This window comes from Phasianus colchicus, chromosome 9 (assembly GCF_987193195.1).
Source record: "Phasianus colchicus chromosome 9, bPhaCol1.hap1.1, whole genome shotgun sequence".
Lineage (NCBI taxonomy): Eukaryota > Metazoa > Chordata > Aves > Galliformes > Phasianidae > Phasianus > Phasianus colchicus.
In genome coordinates this window covers 14,148,773-14,171,622 of record NC_143444.1, presented here as the reverse complement: position 1 = coordinate 14,171,622, position 22,850 = coordinate 14,148,773, and the positions used below count along the sequence as shown (strand labels likewise).

Below are 22,850 nucleotides of genomic sequence, written 5' to 3'. Positions count from 1 at the left end.
ATATAGAAGAGGTCTTGTGTTTAAGATAATTTCTGTGTAAGTTCTCTGCCAAACTCTCATGTCATAGCCCTTGGAAATTTTATGACTATGCAAACAGAATGAATACCGTAAGTATACTCTCATGTTTCAGAATTATTAACAGCTTCAGAATAGTCAAATAGAAGTCCATATCTCACCTTTAAAAAGTAGCGTTCTGTTGATTTAGTGCATTGAAATGGACAATGAAAGGTCTGAGTCGTGCAGAGTAGAAATTGGGAACGGGCTGGGTAGTGCTGGCGTGCGGCTGTGAGCAACTTGAGGCTGCTGGGGAACTTCAGCTTTAAGAACTTGTTTTGTGTTGGGTTAATAATAGATAACTGGAAAACAATGGTAAGTGAATGAGCTGCAAGCTACAACTAACTGTCTCTCTTCTGTGAAAGAAAAACAATGAAATGTCTATTCGGTTCAGTGGGAAAAGTCCTGGTTCACTTGGATCCAGACCAAATATTAATAAAAGCAAATTACTGATAGATCGCTTTTGAAAAGGAGACAAATTTCACTTCAAAATTACATCTAATCTAAGAAAGATAATGGAGTTCTTTACAACTGCAGTCTGTATTCTCCGTACTGTTTATTACTTGGTGTTACAGTAACATTTTTTACTATTTATTTTCTTGGAAGTCTCACTATCATATATTGAAAATGCACAGAATCTTATTAGAAGGTGGATTGGTTAGAATAGTATATTGAAAGACTATATGGAAAAATGAATAGGGAAAGTAATTTTAATACTGAGGCAAGAACCGGACCAGTTTAACAAATATGAGTAAATGTACTAGTAATGTTTTCTAAATTCACTAAAGATTGTATTTCTACAAATCCAATTTAGAAAGTAATATCCAAACTCAAAAACCATCTACAATATTAAATATATGTATGCATATGGAAAATGATTTGAATGCTTAGTTATTACCTTTAAAGTGATATACTGAAACATATGAAAGAAAGAAAAAAGGAGGTCAATTAAAAATTCTATAAAACTGTTTTGTAGTACCATGCACCGGTGTCATTTACAGTGTTGTGATTGGCGCTTAATCAGAGAGTGCATCAAGCTGCAGCTCTCTGAACTGAGTCTTCCAGTTGTTCCTCCTGTCCTTCCACCCTTTTCTGAATTGGCGGTAAAGATAATTTAATAATGATATAAGAGGAGTTGCATCCTTTGGAAAACATATATCTTTCTAGCAGTGGGAAAAAGATCCCAGTTGATGAATATCTCAACAAGTCATTTATTCACTCATCTGTTTTTTTCAACAAAGCCACTGAAAACACCATTAATGCAAAGACTAAGTATGTGAAGATTGATGCTTTGTACTTCAAGGGTTCTTAAGAGATCTTCTTGTGAACACATTAAGATCATTACTTTTGGAGGGGAGGGAGAAGTAAAAATGATGAAGGGGACAGATTTGGAGTTATTTTGTTGTTTTGTGAAAGACCTTTTGAAAAACAATGGCAGATCAGGTAAAAAGAAAATTGTTCTGTTCTGCAGGTGCACCAAGTAGCCGTTTATTAGCATACCATGTAGAAAGTCGTGCACACTGTCTCCTTATGCTAAACAAGTGCAGTATAAGCTCTTTCATCATCCTTTTGGAATTCTTGAAATACATAAAAACATTTAATTTCTGAATGTTTTTCTATCTGTAGAGTATTCCAAATATTTTTTTAGAGTATTTTGCACTGCTGCTATATATATATATATAATTATATACATATTTGGATTGGAAGACTAAGAATTCAGGTAGCAAGGTTCTTAGAATTGTAGAATCACTTAAGTTGGTAAAGATCTTCAAGATCATTAAGTGCAATGGTCAACCTGACATTCTGAGTCCCAGCACTAAACTGTGCTCCTTAGTGCAATGTCTGTGCATCCCCTAAATACCTCCCCAGGGATGGGAATTCCAAATGGTAGGATGATTAATACATGTAGAAACATGTACTAATGTTACACTCACATCTTAGTTAAAAGCATTTGAAAAACAGATCTGATATGAGATACTGCAATGTTCTTTATTTCTGTTTGTACCAATAGTCTTAACTGCAAGAAATTCTGGAGTTTTCAGCTCATTTCTGTGATGAAGAGAAGTTTTCAGCTTGTTCCCAAATGCTGGTCTTCTCCCTCATGAAAGAGTTGTGTATGCAAAACAAGGCACACAAGACTTGCTTCTCTCAGTTTCGTCTTAGGCAAAAAATCTGCTGCCTTGTGAAGGGAAGCAGTAGGACAGATTACTCCTGTGAAATGTAGACTTTGATTGGGCTCATCCCAGGCTACTGCTGCAAGGGTTCACTCAGCGACTTTGAATTTTCAGTTAAGATCCATTAAGAATGGCTAAGTGATGTCCTGAAGCATTTGTGTCATATCTGGAGTACTGGAAAAAGGGTTTGGGGTTCCCAACGTAAACTAGAGCTTTTCTGAATGCTCCCTGTTCATTTATTAATACGTCTGTTATGGATTTCAAAGATCTGAACTTGAAAATTCTAACTTCTTAATTGGTAGAATCACCACTTTTAGAGCTACAGCTGGGTGCTGTTTTAATATCCACTGAACGGCTTTTCTGTGGACTGTTAACCAGTAACTGAAGTTAGTGGAGAATAAGAACTGGAATCACACTCAGGAGAGGACCCAGAACATACAGACAGCTCTAGGGTGTTCTTCCCTGTTTTTTGAATTGTGTTGCTTGGAAATGTTAAGGCACGAGTTCACCACATTCCGCAATTCATTATTTAGAGCATTCTTAATCCTGCATGCTAAATAGTTAAATAACATTTTCATTTTGACTAACGAATATCAGCATGAAAAACAGGGTAAATTAATTCCCAAGAAGTGAATGAGATTTTCACGCATATTTGCAGTATTATAGCGTTATGGATTACTATTTTCAACAAAAAGTATGTTTTGTAGTAGCCTGTGTTTGTATATAATGTTCTTGTTATACAGTCTCACAACAGGGATGAATTAGTTTGTACTGCAAAACAGTGGTTAAGCAAGCTCTGTTAGTCTCTGGGAAAAAGAAGGATTGTAGTGGCTAATTGTGTAGTTTGGTTACGTGTGAAAATTGTAGATTTTTGAAGTCTAGAAACACAGCTATTCCAAAAATCAAAATACGAAGGTTAAGTATGTACTCAAAAATAGTTAACTTTTAAAACTGCGTTCATTCTTTTTAAGAATACGGATAATAGTTGCTTTTTGCTACTGTCCTTTAATGATACCAGACATGGTTTGCATTTGGAATTTTACCCACCAGTCTTCTTTTGACGAAGACTTTTCTGGGGGCAAAATTCAAAGAATAGAAACCCATCAGGTCAAGGATGTACAGTCATATAAAAGATAAAGGCATAAATTCATTAACTGCATTGATGAAATTACGTATTTTTCAGATCTATTATAATGTACAAAATTAAACTTAATGCCATCTGGACTTTGCTACCTGATGAGCTTACTATTACATGGAGCAGCATTATGTTCCTGTAAAATGCTTGTTTGTTGTACTACTGTGATAATTTGATGGTAGCAATCCATAGCCAACAGAAGTAACTCACAAAAGTCCACTTTGGATGCTATGAAGGTCATTTCAAAAAACTCCAGGCTTGTAGAAAAGCAGCACAGAGATGCCATCTAGCAGTAACTCTTAGAAATTTCCTAGTAGTTATTTGTTCTTTTAAGATGCTACGTTTGAATGTAGGAGAAAAGAAAGATATTGTATTGCAAGTCTTTTAAGTCTTTTCCTAAAGTTGTTTTCCTGCTGAATATCTAATCACCCAGCAGGAAATAAAAGTTTACGGAAACATATAGTGATGAATAATTATATTTTCTTTTTTTTTTTTCCCCCATATAAATACAGAATAAAGTTAGAATCTAATTAACAGACATGACATTTTAATAAGTGTCTTAAAATTGATATTCTACAATTAGCATTATAAGTGTTTACAATTAAGCAGTAGTGAGCTTGTTAAAGGAGAATTGCCAGAGCTGGCCAACATTCTTTTTCAGAAAAAGAAGTGAAATACAAAAGCGTGGGCAATAAATGGCTATTGTTGAAATAAAATTTTAATGTATCAAAAATTGGACAATAAACTCTACTTTTTGGGGGTTACATATACTGCCGTAAGATGACGATCTCTAAATACTTTACAGTTGTAGATGATTACTAAGTTTAGCAGAAAAGCCTTGTCATAATAAGACTGCCTGTGAACAACAGTCTTAAGAGTCAGTGTTAACCTACTACTAAATAAAAGTTTGGGTTTTTTTTTGCAGGCAAAAATTTTTAAGTAATTGATCACTTAAATTATTACTTGAATAATGATAATGCAGGTCATAAATAGGAATATATTGTATATACTCTGAAATATCTGAGACAATTTATTTTCATAAGCAGAATGGTTTGTGAGTGTCAAGGGCATGAAAAAGTTGTACATCTGGCCATGGGCATATTGCACAGTGCTTTGGAGAAGTGACGTGAACATCTCCTTGTTTCCTGTGACTAATTTCACATGATATATTTGCTTCCAAACCTACAGGGCAGAAAATTGTTATTCCATTTCCATTTAGCATAAAGTAAGATAAATAACTGAGCATTACTTCGATTTCTAAAATGATTTCCATTGTAGCTTGTATTTATTTGCTAAAAAACAAAAAATCCTAGCACAAAACCAGAAGCAACAATATTAGCCATAAGACCACAGATAGATACATTTTCAAATAAATGTGAAATCCAATGTTCGTAATCAACAAAACTAAATTGTCATCTGCCATGTGACACCTTCTTAAATGGTAAATGTGCTGTAGTATCTTAGCCAAGGATGTGAGTAACCATTTCATCTCTCATTTTTTTTATTTCTGGAAACCCAGAAATTAGCTCCAATAAACAGCAGACTTTGATTTAGGGCTCACGTTTTTAGGTATTCATTCTTAAGGACTTTAGATCTTTCTGGCTCATCGCTTCTTTGCAGAGTTAAAATGGCCTGCAATTAGCATTTTAATATCCCTGAAAATGTCTCACCTCATGATGAATAAAAGGCCTTTCTAATGCCCTTTGGACAGGACACCATGCTAAAAAGGACTAGAAGCAAAATTTAAAAGATAAGTGATCAGATTTGGTTGTGGTGGCTCATCCTGTTTTTTCAATGCTGGTCAGGGACAGACACATAAGATGGAGCATGTCTTCCCACTGTTATTTTGGGACGTAGCTCTGACACCTGAACTAAGCAGATTTCTGCCAGCTGAAGCTGGTCTTCTTTATCAGTGTTTTAGTCTTCAGTGGACAGTGACCAAATTGTGTTTTTGTTTTTCTGCTTTCAGGCTGTATCTCTAATAGATCTGAGTGCAACTGACGATAGAAAAATGACTGGGGAAGCTTGTGATTATAGTAATGTGCCCATGTGTTCCTGTTGACACAGATGTGGATCTCCCGTGCGTTGCCTGGTAAGTCTCTGCAGAACCCAGCAGTAGCTGCTATTGTTGGTAGCTGCAGTTCAAAACCATGTAGAGGTAATTCTTTATCAACTGATGTTATTAATTCTGTATTACCTCCTGCTTTTGTTATATTCTCACTGTATTTTAGGGATAGAAAAGCAATATAAATGGTGCAGCTGTAGATCAGATTGCCACTGACTTGCTTTTTAAGTTCAATTTTATATTATGTATTTAACTGGAATACCTTTTTGATACTGTTGCAAATTCTGTCCATATTTTCATGTAATTAGTTCCTTTATTTAGAAGGAGAAAAAACCATCAAGAGAGAAAAGTACTGTTTCATGTGGTCATCTGGTACCGAAATGGTATCATTAAATGTCATTCTCTAGCATGTTACAGATCATGGCAGCACGACATGGGCTGCTGGGGAATTGCAATGCTCTAAGAATGTTTCTTCTCTCGTTCTTTTTTTATGATGCTCATGTGTATAAGACTGCATGACACAGATGAAGGTGAAGTTCTAAGTTATATAGCACCACAGCCATCTGCAGGCCCAGCGAGTTTTATTCCCCAGTGCTGCGAGCGCCGTGCTGCAGTTCTCATTTCCAATGATTTCATCTAAACCCACCCTCCCTGTCAGGCTGCACGGCTAAGACGGTACCGCTCATTGTTAGATCCGATCTTTTGGCGACCCGAACGCGTTTGACAACAATGAAACTCGGCGGTGCCCGGGAGCAGAGCTCCACAGCGGGCTCCTGACGTGCCCACGCCCCGCGTTCCCCAGCTCGAATTGATTTCCCCCCGCAGCCCTGCCGAGCCGCCGTCGCTGCAGCCCGGGCCCGCGGCTGCCCTGCTCCTCGAAACGCGGCCGGCAGGCGGGGCGGGCCCGGCGGTGCGCAGCCGGCGGAGCCGCCGCAGGTTGGGCCGCGCCCCCGATGTTCCCGGAGCTGTCCAGCGCGGGCGGCCGAGGGCGCGCAGCCGCCTTCCCCGCGCTTCCCAGCCCAGCCGCACCGGCTGCCGCCCGCTCCGCTCCGCCGGGCTGGGTCAGGCGCCGGCCGCGGCGCCCGGCCGCCTCCTACCTTGGAAGGATCGAGGCCGGCCAGCAAGGACAGCAGCAGGAGGTTGAGGATGCCGGCGGGCGCCCGCATCCTGATCCCGGGGCTGCCTCTTCGCGCCGCTGCCCTCGGTCATTCACTCCGCTCTCCTTGCGGAGACCGCGCCGGCAGCCGCGCTCTGCTGCCCGCCCGCCGGAGCCCGAGTGGAAGCGGCGGCGGCCGCCCGGGGGACGCTCATTCCGCAGACAGCCGCGGCGCGGGGAGGGCGGGCGAGGACGGCGCTGCCGGAGCGGCTCTGCTGCCCCGGCCCGCCCCGCCCAGCTTGGAGCCCCGGGAGGCGGTGGGATGGGCGGGGGTGTGACATCACCACCGACGGTGGTGGAGATGCGCTAGTGGGCTGAGGGGTTGAGGCGCCGTCCCTCCGTGTCCCAGGGCGGCTCTCCGAGACCTTGTGTGCCAACCCAGTATTATTTCCCGGCGGGGCCTGGCGGCAGCTCTCACCTCTGTTCAGCGAGAGTGCTGCTGGGATCCGAGCTTTTGCTAAGTGCAGGCAGGGACGTGCAGCGTATCCAATGCACCTGGCATCCCCGGGCTGGTAACTGGGAAAAGCAATGGCAGGCTGTGCTGGGGAGCACTGGGTGCTGCCACATGGGAGAGCGACAGTAACAGGAGCGGGACTTAGTAGGGGGCTCTTGCCCTTTCTACCTCAGGCTGTTTCTCCTCTGCTCAATGAGTCAGTGCTTGGTGTGGGGAAGAGGCCACCCCTCCATCTACCAGGAAGGGACATCTGTGCTCCTTTGCTGCAGAGGTAAAGCCTATAGAGGTCAAGGTCAGAGGAGCTGATGGGCCAAGAAGTCTATTAGATACCTTCCTGAGGATGCGTGATAAGCAGTCACCCAAGTTTCCTTTATTCTGTTTGAGCACATAAACTTGTGCAACACTTTTGCCAGCCAAGACTCTGGGTGTGCACTTTGGAGTTGTTCTTCCATCACCGTGGATAGGGAAGATGAGGCAGGGGTGAGATCTGGTTTCCTCAGGGTTGCATGGTCTGTGCAGCTGAGTATAGCTAGAATGTCAGTCACACTTGTAACAGCCCCTGTCTGTTGGCATTGCAAAAGCATGGTAAAAATTTAATTATTTTACTTCATGGGACTCAAGTTTCTGATCCATGGTCAGAGTAATCTTAGATTTCATGTGTTACCATTTCTCAAATATGCTGGAATGTGTGTGAGTTGGAGAAGGAAAGAAACTACTCTTTAGTTCAGTTCTGCCTACATGCTGCCCCGTTGTGGCTGCTGAAGGACTTTTCCTGTGGTTGTTTCTGCTGTTGATTAATTTTAAATATCTGTTTAATGAGGTAACATCTGATTTTTTTTAAGTTCTGGTTTGTCTAGAGAATTAAAGCCTAGGTGATTGTCAGGAAAAGTGAGTCTGCTCACTCACTTTATCCTATTCTAGGACCAAGAAAATGTCTACTCTCTGTCCTCACAGCTCTATCCTGAAGCTGTGATTCTAAATGGTATTGTGAGCCTAACAGCATTTGTTGTTTTATTTAAAAGAATGCTGGGTTCTGGATGTAGTGTAGGATTTTCTAGCTTTTATTAAAATGTATACCACGTTTATAGCTTTCAATGGTAGCAGCCTTTCCCTCCACCCAAACTAACCAGAGCATCGTTTAAATACACAGCGGAAATAGGAACTGTAAGAGCTCATCCTTTCTAGGAGGTTGGCACATTTCTATTACTTGGAGCTGACTGGCAAGATAAAGTTCTCATTCCATATTTTCTAATCACAGTGTGATTGGATTATCATTCTTCTCCCCTTAAGAATTTGAAGGCTTCTTTTTCATTGTCCCACAAAAGGAGAGAAAGAAACAGCTGCTAATTGGGTACAGAGTTACTGCACAGAGAATAGAAATAATAAGTAGGTAGAGGGTTATTGGCTGCATCCCTATTGCTTTGGTTTGATTTGATTTTATGCTTAGTTGCATCCCCATTATTTTGGTTTGATTTGGTTTTTTCAGTTGGGGTCGTAGGGAGTGAAATGAAGAGAAACTCAGTTTATATTAGGATTAGGTGAAAGAGGAGTGAAGGGAATCTGATTCAGGGAAAATAATAAGATGGATATGTAATTTTTTTTTTTTTTAGTCTTGATAAGATTAGGTTAAATTCTCTGCTGTCTAGCTTTTCCTTGTGTATTTAAAGAAGCAGTGCTGAAACAGTGCTTTAGAAAAATGTTTTATCGACTCCTCTAGAGGTGATTCCATTTTTTTTTATTGGGCAGAGGGAGGGGGAACTTGTCTGTGAAGAATATCATACTTTATATGAGTGTACTGAAAATACTTAGTTTGTGTTTCTGAAGAACTGTAATGCTAGTGCTATTTCCAAGGAAATTACTGGCAAAGCTGGTACGGAAGTACACTGTAGATACAAGTACCTGTTAATCAGCATAATTTTTTACAGGGTTCTGTGAAATATGTAGAGCTGCAAAAGACAGAAACATAGAAGTGCTTAAGTACTGCATAAAGTAGGCAGGTTTAATAGGGAACCAGTGAGTTAGGTGCTTTTTAAAAAATTATCATTTCCCTCTTAAAAAGTGGTTCGTATTTACAATTTACTTTTCTTGAAATTTGATTTCAATTTTAATTTCTGTAGGTACTCTCCTAGTAAGTTATCCTTGGGTATTTAGCATTCATACAAGATTTCATTTTGTGGAAACGTAAGTTGTGTTAAAGCTAATATGAATATTTTTAAATATTTATGTTAAGTAATTCAGTTTGCTTTGTTTTTCTTTCAGCTATCACTTTTTTTTTTTTTTTATCAAGGTCTTTGTTTATGCATTAGAAAACAAATTAGTAGAATAAATCCCCTTTCTGTCCTTTTATAAGTAAACATCATCTTTCCTTTAGAGCACCATATGGCTCTGGTCTTTTCAGATTTTAAATCAGTTACATTTAAATATAAATTGCTGCATAAATAAAAATAAAAACATATAATTAAAGATTACATCAGAGTAAAATGTTAGAATGGCATTCTTTGTGAATGCAACAAAATATATGAAAAATTCAGAGATGCTTATGAGCCAGAAGTGCTTACCCTAGAACATTATGGAATTCTGCTTATTACTTTCTAATATTTTTTTCTCTCCAATGGACAAGTATCATAAAACGTATCTCAACAGATTGAATTTAAAGTGTATTTTTGGGTACATGTGAATTTTGCCCCTATAAGTATCATAAAACTTGAATCATAAGGATTATCATAGTCTTATAAAAAACCATACGCAAATGTATGATTCTTTATGGAGTTTCTGATGTTAAAATTGTACAATCACAGAGAATAAGGGAAACCTGGGGAACTACAGCTGAAATATGTTTTATTTCAGAATTGTAGTGTAGATAGTAAGATATAGTCAGTGGGTTAACAGAAATATGAACTGGCTGATAGACTTTGAAAATGAAGAGGATCCAAATGCTTAATATGAATAGAAATAATATTTTTATACTATAAAATATTCATCATTTATAATTGCATTAATGCCATATTTTAAAAATGAATACTACATTTTAAAATACATAGTTTGCAGCTTGTGAAGTTACAGTTGAAGTCAGACTAGTAGATGAACATAAAATTAATTCCACAGTTAAACCTTAGTAATCTAGAATGTTTTAATATTAAATATTACTTTTTAAGTTAAGTGGTGGGTGATCAGAAAATTGATTCCATGGCTGCGTCTTAGGAATGTCTGTAATGTTTTAATGTTAAATACTTCTCATAATTTAGAACATAAAGAACTTTGCAAATAGATACTGTAAAAGTAGCAATGGCAGAACTGTATGATGTGTAATCACTATTCAGTAGTACTTTCAATTCTATAAACCTTTATATGCAAGGAAAACTAATTTCAGACTCATTGCATGTATACAGATAGACGTTTACTGACCTAAGTGTATTTTTTACCAACTTTATAAAGTATTTATTACCAACAGTAGAAAACAACATAGCATTATGTATTGTGCAATATTTGTGACTCTGTCCCATACAGCTGAGAAGGATGCTTATAAGGTATCTCCTTTTTTTTTTTTTTTTTTTTTTTTTTTTTAATTAGAGGTGAACTTTTTAAGTCAGGGTAACACTGAGGCTTGACTGTGAATTTCCTGGCTCTCATCTGCACTGCATGAGCATTCATGTGAATCTCATGATCTTTTTGAATACACCTGAGCTCCAGTTGTTAAGGAGTGAACTAAAAATAGAAGCTTTAATGAATGCTCTGGGATAGTGTCAGTTTTCATTTTAAAGCTGTGGGTCAAAGAAATGTTAGGTACTACCAATTATCTTATAGAAGCAGAAGACTGCCTTTGTTTGACTTGAATGAGGGATTTGGTTCCATATTTCTTGGAAGGCTCTATGCAGTTTTTCTTTTGGAGTAGTTAAAATTTCTTGCTGTTATATTCAGCAGGTGGCAGCATACATGTTAGCTGGCTGGGTATCTGCTCATATCTTTAAGGTACCATGTCATATTGACCAGCAGAGTAATTACTTTGTTAGTGCTTTCAAGGTCAGTCATACTGGAAACTCCATCTTTCAATGTAAAAATGTCATCTGTACCCTGAAGGAGCACTCACTGGAGTTAGGAATTAGTGGGGAATTATGTCACTTTATTCCCAGAATATGACTGTATTGGAAGAAGGAAAATGTTTAAAACCAGAGTGAAATTCTGGACTCCAGCATTTGAAACACTGCATCACATGTGCATCTCAAAGCACTAACAAGATCAAGGCCTGAATAATAGGTCCTGCAAAGTCATGCAAAATGCCATAACCAAACAAATATTTCTATGTTACTTTTTAATAGCAATGTCCTTTGAATGAATTTTTTAGGTAATGCTGGACCCAGTGTAGTGTAGTTGCTATACTATCAACCTCTGAATAAGATCAATGAAAGTGTATGATAACTGCTTAACATAATTTGCCACGACAGGCAGTTTGTCTTCTCTCTCCTCCTCTACCCTCTTTAAATAATTTTCTGTGTGTCAAACAGAAAAGTATTTGTTTACATCTTGATTTGTATGATTTGCTCTTCTGCACTTGTATAGAGTCAAACTTGTCTTCTACTAAGTTCTTAACGCTTTGTAAAGACAAGTGGATTTCTTCAGAAGATTGATGAGCTTGGTGATTGTGGTGCTCAAATAAAAATATGAACCTGGTACTGTAAAGGTCTCTAAAAATGAAGGAGGAAATGTGTAGGTGTAAAATCCGCATCCTAAACATTACATATTTGTAAAGTGTTGATGCATCTCTTACAGCCAAGTTGACATATTAGACAACAAAGAAGGTAGCAGAAGCTCATTAACTTCTAATGAACTTAATTTTATTTCCATTATTTTTTGAATTTCATGTTTGCTTTTTTAGTTTACTCATGCTCTCTAAACTTTTTTTCTGTAGTATGGAAATTGAAGATTGATATTGATAGTGAAAGGGTGAACTCAGAATGACTCTATTTCTTTTGAGTCAGGCTTGCTTCTTGCAATATTCATGGAAGAGTATGTGGACAATACTGATGAATTTCTGGTCAGCAAGATACAAATCGATTTTATAAGCTCAGTGTTGTGTAAAGAGTAATAATAAAAAAAATACAAGATTGGGAGGGACCTCAAAAGATGATGAGATCTAACCTTCCATGGGAAAAGGGAACTTAGAAGAATTATCTAGCACGTTGCCAATTGCATCCTGAAAGCAATGTGTGTGTGTATATAGAACTTCAGTACTCTCTTTGTAATTCACGCTGTTTCTATCCCAGTATTTGCAATCAGTATTAAAACGCATCTTTGAAATGGGAGACATAGCGAGTTTTCTTGTAATATATGAATTTTTGATCTGCCACTGACCTCATAGTTGTGTGAAGAAAAAATGATTGAGAGAGTTATGAAAATCTCGTTGTAACTTACTGCACTGCTGCTATCATTGCATAATAAATATTTATATTTACAAGAGAAAAAGCTGAAACTTCTGGAATTTCTATTTCATAGCTAATTGACATTTTTGGCATTTACTTCAGAATGTATCAGACTTTATAAAAAACATACAAAACTACATTTCAGAAACAGGTACAATTTTATACTGTTATTGATATCTTTGAGAATTTTTGAAGGTATTCTTTTAAGTAGCTCACGCGAACTTTGCATCATTAAGAACTTGCTTTTAATTCCTTAATTTTAAAGTGAAGATTGTCATGTTAATGATGCTTCTCAGATAAAGTTCTGTGTGAAAAGATCAGAAATAGCTGAAATGGCTCTTCTCTGTAATGTTTTGAAAGAAGCTATTGTATTATACTGTGCTTTAAATACTAACCTTGAAGGAATATTAGATATGAAAAATTTGACTGTGAAGGTACAATTAATACTGTACATTGTACATTTTAGGTGGTTTTTTTTTTTTTTTTTTGAGAGAGAGAGAGAAATGTATATTGAACTTCAGTGATTTGGCTATTATTGTTAGAAAATTGACAAAGCTTACTCTTTTTCTTGACATCTAGATTGATTTAAAAAAAAAATTAAAAATATTTCCTATTTTCAGAGATTTAATGAAAACTTCCAATGAATTAATTAAGGCATCAGCAGAAAATTAAGTTATGAAGCAGCATCTTGACTAAACTAGTATATGAGCTTTGTTCCTTTAGGTTCTATAGAAATGTTGTTAGTTTTAGTCTGAAATATAATTTCACAAAGAATTACCCTCCACCTAAATGAAATTGGCAGGCATTCCACAAATTTTTGTTTAAATACCATGAGCTAGAGGCTCTTGATTTTCTTATTCAGTCTTCTAAAAGGGGATTTTTTTTTTTGCCAAAATAGATTCAGAAAATAAATGACTTGAAATAACTGACACTAAAAACTCCTTAAAACTATCCTCATTCAATCAAATCTTTAAAGAAATAATGCTAAAAGTTTTTTAACATTCTTGCTTTTTTCCCAAAGTGTTAAATTATAGCTTTTAAAAACATGCTCAGGATTCTAATGTGGCTTGAATCTTTAGTTCTACAAGACTTGATTAAAACAAGAAGATCAAAGCAGTATCAAAGGCACTCATCTAAGAGTAAAATCAAATATAGCAGTGGGAGCTTTTTCAAGATGCTTTACATGATATAACAAAGATTTACAAAAACAGCACAGCTACTAAAGCTAGCAAAGGAACGTATGAAAAGTACTTAAGTAAAATGTTGGCAGTATTAGTATTTTAGTGGACTTCAAAATATAGACATGGGCTGGTTGAACACTTCCTGTGAAAATTATTATTCTATATTGCAAATATATAGAACTTAAAAGCATAGAAGACCGAATTAAACAGTTTTCATGATTTTGGCAGTTTTCAATCTTTGTCAGGAAAAAATACTGTTTTTTTCTGCTTTTTTTTTTTTTTTTTTTTTTGAATTAAGAGAATTTCAGAATATTACTTGGAATGAAATCTTTGGAATGGTAATGTAGAAAGTGTTTACACCGCAGATATTTATTATTATATGTGTGTGTATATATATATATGTTGAATTGAAAATGAGACAAAAGAGGGGGAGAGGCTGTGAATAGAGGCATATAAAGAGGGAACATGACTAAGACAAAACTTTTGAGTGATAAACAAATCTGAGCCTTAGATTTAGCAAAGTCTTAGGGTACAAATACTACTTGTGGTGATGTCTTGGGGAAAGAATGAGTTGCTCTGCATGAAAGCACACCAACCATATTGCTATCATAAAATAGTCTCAGAAAATAGATAGGAGCTAAAAGATGGAACTCCAGTCAGGTATAGCCAAGAATAAGTACAGTTAGACTGTGTCACTCACGTAGATGGGAAAATTCTGACTTTACTCAAATCTTACTCTTTATCTGTGGTTAGTGCATACCTCCCAGTATTTAGTTGTTTAAATAAGAGCTAGTTTTGTCTTCTGGGTTCTTTTCTAGGCTCAGGCTTCACAGCTCTAAAGCTAGTACACTGGGAACAATAAGGCTGAATCGACCTGCTTTCAAGAACTTAGGGATAGTTTACAGTAGAGGAAAAACAGTGGGATGCACAGATCACGGACCTCATTTTGCTGCTTCTGTTCATTTCAGAAAGACAATTGCTGGAAAAATGTTGTTTCCAATCAGTTTTGTGCTGTCTGTACTGTGTTTATTCATAATTTATATGTGTGCAAGGTCAGATACAATCTAGTTAGTGTAGTGGCCTCTACACTTTATTTATTTATGTATGTTTTTATTGGTGTGGTACTCCTTCAAATCACAGCAGTCTAGATCACTGCAAGTTAATAAGAGATTAAATTGAAAGCTCCTTACTTGTATTTGCTCGGCTCTCTAAGCTCAGCATCTTGTCTTGTGCAGACCAGGAGTAATTTTTATGCCAGATTAAATACTCTAAATATAGACAGCATATAAAAACTAAGCTAACAGAAACTTATAATCATAAGCAAAATGGAAAGTTAAGCACAAAAGGTATACGTAAGCTTAAATATTTAGCCTTACAACCTTTGCATTAGCAGACATGTAAGAATTCATACACATATTCTTCTGTAGATGCTTAGTGTTCCTAGGGGAGCCAAATTTTAGCTCATGAGTTGTTTGTAATTATCAAACAGCTCAGATTCAGAGGTGATTTTCCCCCTGTACTCGGCACTGGTGAGGCCACATTTAGAGTAGTATGTCAGTTTGGGGCTTCTCGCTAGCAGAAAGACATCAAAGCCCTGGAGTGTGTCCAGAGAAGGGCAGCAAGGCTGGTGAGGGGTCTGGAGCACAAACCTTATGAGGAGCGGCTGAGGAATCTGGTATTGTTTAGTCTGGAGGAGGCTCAGGGGAGACTTATTGCCCTCTTCAACTCCCTGAGAGGAGGTTGTGGTGAGGTGGTGGTTGGCCTCTTCTGCCCGGTAACTAGTGATAGGATAAGAGGGAATGGCCTCAAGTTCTAGCAGAGAAGGTTTGGATTGGATATTAGGAAGAATTTTTTCTCTGAAAGAGTGGTTAGACTTTGGAACTGTTTGCCCAGGGAAGTGATGAAGTCAGTCTTCCTAAAGGTGTTTAATGAAAGAGTAGATGTAGTACTTAGGGACATGGTTTAGTGGGCAATATTGCTGGTAGGTGGGTGATCAGACTGGATAATTTTAGAAGTCTTTTCCAACTTTTATGATTCTATAGTTTGTTGCCTTTTCCGGTTGTATTGTATATGAATCACTGCAGGGCTGTGCTAGTGTGGGATCTGCTAAATATTATGAATTCCTATGGGGAAAAAACTGGTCAGGAGAAGGTGGTGATTCCAAAGCCATGTGGTTGTGTTAGACCAAAATGTAGACTCGTCCTCTCTTTTCTTGTGGGAGTGTGCCTGGGTTTGTAAGGCTTGTTGCTGGGAATCTGTCCCAGAGGCTTTTGCACGTTCACTGTTACGAAGAAGAGTATGAAGATTTCTGGTGTGAGATGTAGATAAGGAACATTCTCTCCATTCTTCTCACCTGAGTTGTCAGGATTTCATAGAAGGAGGAAGCAGAATAAGAATTGATGTTATAGGTAGTAAGTTGCTGTATGCTGTGTACAAAACCTGTTTCTCCAGCTTGAGAGCTATCTCACAGTACCAGAGTAACTTCGACCCTTTCTCCTATTGATTTAGTGTGTGACTAGGGTTTTTCCAGCTGCAAGTGTTGTCTTAGCCTCTCTGGGGAATAGAAAGCTTTTCCCCTCTTATCCACTTTAGTGTAGTTTGGCAACTTTACACTAGCTAAAGCTCTGTCTTGTCTGGTTAAAAAGAAGTTCTGAATGTTACAGTTTATCCACACAACACATCACAATTTGGTCAGAAGGGATATGGAGCCTCAGTAAGCCACCGAACATGGCATTAAAGAAGAGATATTACAATGAAGGCATTGTATGGGAGGACTATGTGGTTTCAGCAATGGGCACAGGGACTGATGGCAATTTATGTGTGAAGCAACAATAAGTATTTCACTGATGAAAGAACGTTTCTGCTTAGTTAAACCATGTCTGCTGCGTGTTGTCTTTCTTCATGTCTGGCAATTCAACCCGACTACCTTTCCTTGAAACTAGTGTTTTTTGAAGGTGAAACTCACTGAGCAACAAAAAAAGCAGTAGAATTAATTTAAATATAATTTGAACTTTGGAGGAATATTTCAGAAAATCCATCAAACGTTTCTGACACAAAATTATCACAGCTGAGACATGCATGGAAGTGTAATAGAAATTGCTTCTTCGTGATTTAGCGAGAAAGAAGTTTTATTTTCATTATTTACATTGAGACTTAAGTGTATATGAAAGCACAAGTTTTGGAAGTTATTTCTCCTAAATGTAAATATGTATTATAAGAAATTATTTAGTACTGTTAGTGAACATGGTAGTGTAGGACGTCAGTACATAGACCTTCAGAAGACATGCAGTGAAGTATGATTCATTTCACCAGAATGTGCTGGATAAACTAGGATTTTATAGTCTGGTTTCTGAGCTGAGAAATCCAAGTTTTAGTAGTACCTGATCAGGACAGTACCTGATAGACCCTCTGATCCTGTGCTACGCACATTTGCTTTTTAAGATTAAACAGAAAATGATCATTTAAATTCTAATTAGTCTTGCTGATGGCTGTGTCCACCATTTCTTCTACGTAAAAAAACCCCTACATCTCAGTCTAGCAGCTAAGAAAAACTGACAACAATGGAAGTCTGTGTACATATTTCACTGATAGCATTTAGGTTTATAAATCGAGGGGGATGCTTTTTATGATGAAATCCAGTCAAGAATTAAAGCTGATAAACACTAAATAGAGTGTAAAAATGGTTCCTGTATGAAAACAGCAAAGTGTTTGCCAATGAAGAAGATTTGAAAATTTAATACTTTTGATCAATAATTTGACTATTGCTGGGCCTTTTTGTTTGTTTGTTTAGATTTGTAAAATTTCACTGAAATTCTTAGAAATCAACTTGTCTCACTCTAGGTTCAGACACAACTCAAAATTAAAATCTTCTTGTTTAAATGTACGTGAAAATGCCTGTTATCCTTGCCAGTTTGGTATTAACCCTCCAGAAGCACAGACTAGGAATCCTGCCCAATGTCTTCGTTATACATTCAATATGATGGCGAGAACAAGGATAAAATGAGGAAAAAAATCAACTCCATTATTATGTGAAAGCAATAACCTAAAAACAAGTCTGTTTTTTATTTATGAACTGCTTGTCTTAACAGCTCCATAACCACAAAGGAAATATCTTTCATTTAAGGCACTATAGAGAGAGTACTATCTGAACAGGGCTTATTGCTTTCTATCCTTCATGAAAAAATGTGGCTTTTAATGAAATATGCATAAAAGTCATTTCTGATTTGTGACCTACATAATCATACCTGTCCTGAGAGGCTTGGTTCAAAAATTGTTCTATTCCAAATAATTAAATTCCTCTTTTGTATTATTTCTCATTAATTCAATATTCTTCTAAAAAATAAAACTCCCACAATGGTTTTTAGCATTCAGCCTTTCAGATTTATGAGCTATTTTTATGCTAATACTGTTCTGTAAGACAAAGCTCCTTGATCAATTGCCAGGTAACTGTTTTATTCTTTTCCCAGCACCCTGTTAATCCAGTGCATTAACTTATTTTTAATTGAGGAACTTCATTATGAAGAAAATTCCTTTTACTTATTCCCATAAACATTAACAGTATTTTATAGAAACAATTATTTAAACATAATCATTTCGCCACTGTTCATCTTTTTTTTTTTTTTTTTTTTTTTTTGGTGCATGAAAATAAAATGTTCCAAAACAAAGAAGGGACAAACTGGAAAAATTAAAGAAGCTTATGGTCATTAAAATTATTCCCCAAAGCTCAAGACCACTTTTAAATAGAAATAAGAAAGCTCTATGACAATTACTTGAGAATCTTGAAAGTGATTTCAGTATACTTTTAGGAAAAAAAATAGTACAGATATTCTGCTTGTTTGCAGAGAAATATTACGTCTGAACCAAATTGGAGTTGCACATACAATGAGAAATTAATAATAGCAACTAAAAAGAAGTGATTCACGTAGTAATTTTTTCAGGTTGAAATATAAAAGAGACTGCAACAAATCTCTTGCTATTTAAATAGTTATTTAAGAGTGCATTCTAATTTGTCAGGCTGGAATGCAGCTAAAACTGTATGGACATAAGAAATTTTTGCAAGGAAAGAGAACTTTCGAATTCTGGTCTGTTTAAAACTTAGGTTCTACTAGACTTATTTCACTAGTACTGAAATGAGTTTGACCCTTATTTACATGTTTAAACAGTCAGTCTAAGAAGGACTGCAATGACCTCTCAAAATTAACTATTCATTACTGTCAAATTTGGCAGTAATTTGTTCCACTGTAGCTAGAAAAAAAGCCGCTTTTACACTGTCTATATTAATGAATCCTGAATCACTTTCCACTCTTGTGTTCATTATTTGTTCATATTTACATTTCATTATGTGAGAAAAAAAATCATAGATGGTTAACATATTTATTCCTCTTGCATAATCAGATGAGAAGCAGATGTTTGGTGCTCAGTACTGTTAGCTGTATGCTGAGAAATGAACAGCTGCAAAAGGCTTTTTTATTTTTTTGTTTAAGTGTAAGTGTAATATAGTCATCCAAGCCTATAAATTATTATTCTGGGAAGGTAGTTCTAAAGTTCTTCTTTTTTAACTCTCAGACATGGTGTATGCCAGTACTTAATAGGTCTTAACAGATGTCTTGAATCTGTATAATAAGCTTAAATTCCCTACACTTAATATCAAACACTTACATGGTAAAGAACATCTTTTTCTTTTTCTTTTTCTTTTTTTCCCTGAAATCAAGCTGCTTCTTAGCACTGTAAACAGAAACATTTCAGAGTTGGAAAGAAGCTGAGGTATTCTTTGGTCGACATTTTCCTTGATGTAGGTTGTCTTAATTTAAATATTATACCTGTTGCTCAGCTCCAGATGAAAGCTTGTCTTCCTAGCAAAAAAGCCATACATATAAAAGTAGATATTTAGTTCATACCAATTGAATCCGTATTTTCCCCAAAGCTCAGGATTTTCCTCCTGTATGGCGTATCATGACTTTCTGTGCTGTTTTCAATTTCATATCCCTTCCCAGTCCAAATACAGTTTTGATCTAGTATGTTTGCCATCGACTGCTAATCATCTTTCATGAATGATTTTAAGATGATATATATGTGTATATATATATGTAAATATCTATATGTATTTGTATGTTCCTTACATATATGTATATTTACCTTTTCTTGTGTTTTATTTTTAAAAGACTGACACATTAGTAGGGATGAAGACTTCTGATTTTCCTTGGTATTGTATTCTGTGTCAGATAGAATGCATTGGAGAGAATAGAGTGCATTTCATAGAATAATAGAATCCTTAGATTTGGAAGGGACCTGTGAAGGCCATCTAGTCCAACTCCCCTGCAATGAACAGGGACACGCCACAGCTAGATCAGGTTACCCTGGGACTTATCCAGCCTCGCCTTGAAAGTTTCCAGGGATGGGGCATCAACCACAACACTAGGTAACCTGTTCCAGTGTCTCACCACCCTCACTGTAAAATATGTTTTCCTTCTATCTAACCTAAATCTACCCTCTTTGAGCTTGAGATCTACCCTTTTCGAGCTTTTTCCTAGACGGCTACTGGTCATCTCGCTTGGGAAAACGTTCTGAGGTGCAAATTTTTTCAAATTCCTTCTTTCTCCCATAACATAAAGTGTGGCCCACAAATGCTTTTATAGTTGTGAAAAGGAATATCTTCATTACAGATTTCAAGTCTAGATTAAAACAAAGAATGAACTTTGAGATATTGTTACATTTTGTAAAGTGCTGTATTCTTCATATAGAAATGCTAATTTTATTCTGCAATTTAAGAACAGTTGTTTTATTCTTTTTAGGGCTTTTAAAGAATGTTTTCTAAGTAACAGATCTGTCCTTACAGAGAATGCTTTTTCTCCCTTCTGCCTTTTCACCCCAGCATTCTTGCACATCGTTTCAAGACTGATTGTGGGTTCCAAACAATGTGTCCACCTGTATTTAAATGCAAAGGTTATCAAACTAATGTGTTTAAAAGGGTAAAATTTATAATAGGACAAGAAACTCATTATTTTCCTTTTTTTTTCCCATTTTTTCTTTTGTCTCTTGCCTTATTTCCTCTTTCATTGACAAAGATTGAAAATATTTTGATCCTCAACAGTTTTTATTCCATTTCCATTCTAAATACAATGCTTTTACCAATGAACTTAATTTTAGATTTAAAAAGAGAAAAAAGAAAAAAAATCCCATATATTTGTTTATATTTTTATAGTAGTATAGTAGTATTCAGCAACCAGAAAAGCATTTTAAACTCTAGTATTGTTTTTGTTGCGTGTTTATGGATGTAATAGCAAGTTTATTTCCATCTCTTCTGTATGCAAAACCATTTCTAAATGTAATTTATTTCTTTTTCCTCTTTTTCTTTAAACCTCTTCAATCTTTAAAAATGACGTTTTAAAAGGTTTTGAGACATCGTTTATAGATGAAATTCACCCTTTTTTAGTGGACTTATATATCTTCTTAATAAGCAGACCTAAGTGCATCAGGACAAAAAAGATTTTGACAGTTAAGTTTGTAGTAAAAGATCTTGGGAGCTGATAATGACTATTTCATAGCAAAGTTGGTAAAGAAGAGGAAGAAAAGTATACAGATGATAGTTTCCCACTGTTGATACTAGAATGGAAGCTTAGGAAACCATTGGGCTTAGAATATGACAGTGGCCAGATTATTAGACTTCCAGTTTTGTTTGAATATCCTTAAATGCTTCTGACAACATGGACTTCTGGCTTCCTGAAGTTTTTCAGTTTCTTGAGCATCTAGTAATAATGCAGTTGTCATTGTAGGTATGAAGTCTTTCTGTATTTGACTAAAGTAATTAAGAGTTTTGTCATAATTAAATAATCCTTAAAATCTATGATGTGTCTTTGAAATAATTTGTACTATGTTCAGCTTTCTAGTATTAGCTATATGGAGTATTGAAAGTAGGTACTTGGTAAGGATTTTAATAAAGACCTTATATAACTTCACAGATTGCAGAATGAAAGCTCACAGCAGCTGAGAATAGAAAAATGTGCTATTACAAATAAATAATCTGTGATAAATATTCAGCAAACCATCTCCAGTCTAAATTTAGGTACGTTCGTTCGTTTATTTCATTTCTTTTTCCTTTGTTAGATTTTTACCTGGACAGCTCTATTTTAAACAGGAACAATAAAGAAGTTAGTAATGATGGAATTTTACCTTGGCTCAGCTTAAAATCAATGCTAAAAGGTAATCAAATGTTGATGTAGGTCAGCATCCTCCCACCAGTCATCATGGAAGTACAGCACTTTGATTTTTATGTACAACATTTTTATTTTTTCAAAGTCAGCATCAAATTCTTTATATTAGTACTGTCCATAGTATTCAGTGTCCCCTGTACTTGTGGCCTGATTTTTCTTTTAATAACACATAGAGATCAAAAGCCTTTTGGTGGAATATAATTTCAGTTAAATACATGTCTTATCATTTGCAACTTCAGTAAAAATATTTCATAGTGCAGCTCCTGCTCAGAAGCTGTAGATGATAAAACATAACCTTCATTTCCACAGGATGCTTGCAGATTTTTACTGGTACAAAAGAAGCCATTTAAAATTTATTTTTAAAATGTTGATATCACTGTATTCCTCGAACATTTTTCAGTTTAACCATATTCTCTGATTGGAGATAAATTCCTGGTCTGTAGGGTGTTCACATTTTCCAACACCGAATCAAACAACAGATATATACAGATCTCAAAGAGAAGATATTTAACAATATTACAACTGTCTTCTGATCCTTTTCAGTGTTTTATGTGGATGAAATTACTTCTCATCTGAAGGCTTCAAAATACATTTGTCTTTTACCATCATTTTTCAGCTGGTAAACTGAAGATATTGATAGCATTTTTAAAAGCATCTAGTTGATTATTATTTTCTCAGACTGAGTTTGGGAGAGAGAAGGCAGTGAAGTATCACACGTGATAACAAAGCAGTCTAGGAGTACATAGATTTATTGAAGTGTTCATCGTAAAACCTGTCTCACTATAATTGACGATTCCCTTACAGTATTCAATATACAAAATAGTTCACTATACAAAGGAATTATCTATATTTTTATTAACTATATTTTAAGGTTCATCTTGAACACGCTTTACTGTATGGTTACCAAAAACTAAAACACAGATCTTTTAAAATCTGTTAAAAAGTCTTGCATTCTTCTGAATTTTGAATTAAACACCAACAGTTTAAAATATTTTTAATAGTAG

At 36.2% G+C, this 22,850-nt stretch overlaps 1 protein-coding gene and 1 long non-coding RNA gene across 6 annotated transcripts in view; one reads left to right on the top strand and one right to left on the bottom strand.

The window, feature by feature from the left end:
- The window catches only part of OLFM3 (olfactomedin 3), a 48,773-nt gene extending 39,548 nt beyond the window's left edge, over nucleotides 1-9,225 (bottom strand). Inside the window, exon 1 of one of the 2 annotated variants that reach the window (XM_090146229.1) lies at nucleotides 6,526-9,225. In XM_090146229.1, the coding sequence (XP_090002355.1) occupies nucleotides 6,526-6,594 (69 nt within the window). In that variant the 5' untranslated portion in view covers nucleotides 6,595-9,225. The remainder of the gene's footprint in view (nucleotides 1-6,525) is intronic. The other variant, XM_090146230.1, reaches the window with a different exon arrangement.
- LOC149916830 (uncharacterized) overlaps nucleotides 1-22,850 on the top strand; it is a 225,335-nt gene that overhangs the window by 145,853 nt on the left and 56,632 nt on the right. For 3 of the 4 annotated variants that reach the window (XR_016469190.1, XR_016469191.1, XR_016469189.1), the window contains exon 6: nucleotides 5,333-5,455. This is a non-coding gene — a long non-coding RNA (uncharacterized LOC149916830). Of the gene's footprint in view, nucleotides 1-5,332; nucleotides 5,456-5,938; nucleotides 6,019-22,850 lie in introns of those variants that run through there. The other variant, XR_016469192.1, reaches the window with a different exon arrangement.